The sequence below is a fragment of the Photinus pyralis genome, unplaced genomic scaffold, assembly GCF_008802855.1.
Source record: "Photinus pyralis isolate 1611_PpyrPB1 unplaced genomic scaffold, Ppyr1.3 Ppyr1.4_LG1, whole genome shotgun sequence".
In the NCBI taxonomy this organism is placed as follows: Eukaryota; Metazoa; Arthropoda; class Insecta; order Coleoptera; family Lampyridae; genus Photinus; species Photinus pyralis.
The window spans coordinates 36,206,878-36,211,597 of NW_022170249.1; the positions used below are offsets into that span (position 1 = coordinate 36,206,878).

Sequence of the window (4,720 nt, forward strand, 5' to 3'; positions counted from 1 at the left end):
AATTTATACTGATATTGTCACGTACAAAAACCACAGGAACTCTTGAGTTCTCACTCTTCTGGCGGTGACAATGTTTCGTTGCCGGCTGCTATACAGGGAGAAATGGGTAGGTTCAATTTTGGTTTATATGGGCGCCAGAAGCGGGAATAACAACGAAAGTTGTAGATACTGCTCTTGCTTCAGGGAGCAGGATGTATACCTATAGTTATCTCGAAGAAGGCGATACTCACACACACACACAACGCAACACGCCCCGCGTCGACACGCGCGCACGCACACCCTCACACACACACACACCCTCACAACACATGTTAGTGGGACTAAGCACCAAATAGTGTAACTAATACGTAAGTAATTGAATGCAACCAAAAATTTAAATGAAATATAACCTTAAATTATACATAACCTCCAAAATGACAAGTATTTATCTTGTTTATCATAAGTATAAAAAAAACTTCGTTAAACACAAAAAAACGACACGGTGAAAGTGAGCGAAGAAAAAGAATGAAGGAACAAGAGGAGATAGGTAAGATAGGATAGAGGCTCGACAAATGAATTCCCTTCCTTTATTTTATTTGACCACCGTGACGATGTAACGGAGACGGCACAACAATTACAGCCTGACCTTTGCCGGAGAGTGTAGCTTGCCAATACATCGCGTGCATCACGTGATCAAAAAACAGCTGTCAAATCGCTCGTAGGACAAACATACCCTCATTTCATACAGGTTAATATACTATTAAGGAAAAAATTGGAAAATAAACTGAAGAATAAACTTGCGTACGGCAACATAAAACGTTTAAAGTAATTTAATATAGTGTAGCAAGTGTAGTGTAGTAATTATATAGACATAAAAAGTACTTTGAAGGCTTAGGACAATATGCCCAACTTTTGCGCTGTTGCTCAATGTGGCAGTAGAAGTAATAGAGACAAAGTGTCGTTTTTTCGTTTTCCTTCCATATATGACAACAACAAAAAGGTCGATCCTAGAAAAGAACGTAGACGAGAAGCTTGGATATTAGCAACGAGAAGAACAGATCTCACGGACAGTAAATTAAAGTACCAAATGATTTGCTCAAGACATTTTTTGGAAGGTATGTTATTTAGACATTAGCTAAATTTGTTAACTGTGAGAGGTAGAACTATTTGGAAAAGGAACAACAACACGCCAGTAAAAAATAAGAATACTTTGTTAAAAGCATATGACTTACAATGTGTGAAATGTGTCGAAAACAGATTGTTGTTTCCTTTTCTAGTTGGTCTGCTGGAAATATCACGTTACAAAAAAAGTAATAAGACCGTTAATTTGTAGGAAAACCTGCAAAATTAAGTGATGAGAACCATCCAGATTGGATACCATCACAGAATATGGGTTACGACAAACGAAAAGCGAGTATGGAAAGATATAATAGATCCAAGAAACGCATAAAACAAGTAATTGGCACTTTGCAGGTATGTTTTGGCTGTTACCTCTCTAATCTATTTATTTTAAAGGAATCCATTCAGGAACCCCTACTTAACATGGAAATTGCCACTCATTCGGCAGAAGTTTTTGATAATCTAACATCCACACTGGAAACAACTGAATGTACAAACGTAACAGAAAAGGATTTGGAGTATGGATTATTAAAAGCAAATGAAGAGATATACAGACTTCGAAAGGAATTGTCAGTTCATAAATTTAGTATGAGTGATATGAAGGATGATGCAAAATGTAAATTTTATACGGGACTCTCTTTTGAGGTTTTAGAAATTGTTTTTCAACTTGTAGAGCCTTACATAATGATAACGCCTAACACAACTTTATCTAAATTTGAACAAGTAATATTAACACTAATGAAATTACGTTTAAACTTATTATTTACTGATTTAGGTTACCGTTTTAACATATCTCGTTCCACTTGTGGAAGAATATTTAAAAATGTATTGCATGTCCTTTACAAGAAATTAAGGTCTTTTGTACAATGGCCAGAACGAGAATGTTTGTGTGCTACAATGCCCAAATGTTTTAAAGAAAATTTTGGGAATAGGGTCACTGTAATAATAGATTGTTTTGAGATCTTCACAGAAAAACCAAAAAATAAAGAAGCATCTTCTCAACATTTTTCGCATTATAAACACCATCACACTATCAAATATTTTATTGGAATTTCGCCACAGGGCAGTGTTATGTTCATTTCAAAGGCATTTACTGGGCGAAGTAGTGATAAATTTATTACTGAAAATTCAGGGTTTTTAAAAAATTTGCTTCCGGGGGACCTCATATTAGCCGATAGAGGCTTTTTAATTAAAGATAGTGTCAATTTATGCATGGCAGAGGTGCAAATGCCAGCATTTCTAAAAGGAAAAAAGCAGTTGCATCCCAAAGAAGTGGAGGATACTCGTAAACTTGCAAATGTAAGAATACATGTAGAAAGGGTTATTGGGCTTTTACGAAGAAAATATAAAATTACTTCCAATACTTTACCAATGTTTATGGTTCGTTCAAAATATAAAAAAATTCAAACAATAGATAAAATTCTTACAGTATCTTGTGCACTTATTAATTTTTGTCCAAGCATTGTTCCACAGTAATAGCTATTTTTTGTACTTTCAACTTGTACAAGGTATTGGTTATTAATAAAGTTCATAAATTTAAGAAAAAATTTACAATATATACAAATAAGATAGATACACTACAACAATCAAGTACATAATATAATGTATCACATTCCAGAAAGAATAAGATTAACTGTAAAAAAAATGTCTGAATGAATCCAAAATATATCATTTGCGAAATTTAAGTGTTGCACATTTTTTACAATACCACACACCCTTCGGTACACTTTTTTTCTTTAAATCTTTTAAACTGTACCACTGTACACTACAGTATTTGTTAGCACAACAAATCATATCGTGTTGCCCTACTTTATGCTTAGATGTGGGTACATTATCTTGCACGTTTGTAGATATTTGTTTTAAAGGAAGTAGTCTTGTAAAATACTTTCCAAGTAATTCAGGCATTATTACATTATTAAAAAATGCTAATGCTTTTTCACTCTCACATTCCCAAAATGTTTTGTCACTATACACTCTTTCCAGATAAAAATTCTTCTTCGACCATACAACCAAATCACAGTATGACCTTTCGGCAACTGCCATTTGCATTTGTACTTGGTGAAAATAAGAGTGATTCTGATCAAGGTCGATGCTCCATATATTGTCCTCCAGTACGTTTGCTTTTAAACACATGTTCTTGAAGTGAACCAATTCCTCAACATTGCTGTCACGCACGCAGTATGGACATTTAATTTCCAGACAACCAGATCCACAACAATCGCAACTCACCAGACCATCAGGGCTTGCACCAAAACATGGAAACATTGAGTTAATTATCAGCCCCGACGTTTTTATTACAAAATTCTCATGTTTTGGAAGCATGAAAGCTTTATATGCCTCTATAGCATCTTTTTCATGCAAGCATCCATAAGTGGTCTGCTTTGAAAAAAAAGGTTTCTTGTAGCAGATTGCCTTAATTGTGCTTATTGCGGGTTTTGTTAATTTAGTTCTGCAACAGGCTTTAAACAAAGATGCAGTTATGCGCCCTTCACGAAAACAAAACCAATTTTTGTTACCTGCTTGCCCCATTGTTTTTTCTTGAATGATTGCACATTCATCAGAAGTTAGATGAAAATCAATTGTTTTCCCAACTTCGATTAGCTCGTTCAAGGTCTTGGTTTCATGTTTTTGATCATACAAATTGTTTAAAATTCCACGTTGATATGTCGCTTCTTGGTTTTCCTGTTGTAACGTAAAACAATATGGGGATGTAACTTTTAATATCACAGGGGTATTTTTCAGCGCACTGAGCTTTTCCAAAAAGGTTGCCTTTTCTAAATCACCTATTTCATCTACATCACTATTACTTGAAGTGCTACTGTTTTCATGTTTATGCACAGAATAATCCACTTCTTCTACACTACTAGGCACACCTAAGTTTGTGTTTGGAACCATCCAGTAGGCCTTTTCACCAGTGACCGAGATTGGCTCTGTATCCCGAACAGCAGCTTCAACTGCGAATAATGCGGCACCTACATGACTGCAGCACTCCCCCAAACCTGCAGTACAAGTACAATGTGCTGTAAGTACTTCACCATTGTTTTTTACAACACACCAAAGGCTAACTGGAGGTAAATTTAACCTTTGTGAATGTATGACCTGCAAGAAAGAAAAAACTATAGATATACATATATTACTATACAATGTTAGGCAACATACCTCAGAAAGTAATAAAACATTATCTGAGTTTGTGATTTTCTTTACACACAATGTTTTAATCCACTTAGAATGGAATAAATTGTACGCCTCCAGGCTTTTATATGCCTTAAACTCATCTTGTGTGTACGCACTTTTATTAAAAACTAAATAATTTACGATATCGAAATACGTAACTCTAGGAAAATCGTTAATGTTTGTTGAACATGTACCAATACTAACTAAATAAGGATCTACATTATTAACTAATTTAATTTTGTCCAAGTAACGATTTTTAACGTCTGTTGGTAAAGTATTAAAATAGTCACTTTTATCGCACATATTACAACACTTAACAAATCAATTCTATTTCAAAAATTTAAAAATTAGGGCCACAATTTGCATAAAACGTATAGCGAGCAGTGAAGTGTTTGTCCTACAAGCGATCAGCTGTTGTATCGTGACGTCACATGCACGCGATGTATTA

General features: G+C 34.7%; 2 protein-coding genes across 4 annotated transcripts; one reads left to right on the plus strand and one right to left on the minus strand.

Moving 5' to 3' along the window:
- Nucleotides 1–649: 649 nt before the first annotated feature.
- Nucleotides 650–2,684, plus strand: LOC116160476. Of its 2 annotated transcripts, XM_031473672.1 has the most exons (3): nucleotides 650–1,094; nucleotides 1,313–1,434; nucleotides 1,495–2,683. In XM_031473672.1, the coding sequence occupies exons 1-3, from the start codon at nucleotides 881–883 to the stop codon at nucleotides 2,572–2,574; spliced, it is 1,416 nt and encodes a 471-aa protein (XP_031329532.1). In that variant the 5' UTR covers nucleotides 650–880; the 3' UTR covers nucleotides 2,575–2,683. The 2 variants fall into 2 exon arrangements, with proteins under 2 accessions (XP_031329532.1, XP_031329531.1); XM_031473671.1 differs by having other exon boundaries at nucleotides 1,313–2,684.
- A 51-nt stretch (nucleotides 2,685–2,735) lies between these two features.
- Nucleotides 2,736–4,699, minus strand: LOC116160475. Of its 2 annotated transcripts, none has more exons than XM_031473670.1 (2): nucleotides 4,258–4,699; nucleotides 2,736–4,197 (listed from the first exon to the last, which is right to left on the minus strand). In XM_031473670.1, exons 1-2 carry the CDS (start codon nucleotides 4,573–4,575, stop codon nucleotides 2,767–2,769), a joined length of 1,749 nt encoding a protein of 582 aa, XP_031329530.1. In that variant the 5' UTR covers nucleotides 4,576–4,699; the 3' UTR covers nucleotides 2,736–2,766. The 2 variants fall into 2 exon arrangements, with proteins under 2 accessions (XP_031329530.1, XP_031329529.1); XM_031473669.1 differs by having other exon boundaries at nucleotides 2,736–3,557; nucleotides 3,615–4,699.
- Nucleotides 4,700–4,720: the final 21 nt, after the last annotated feature.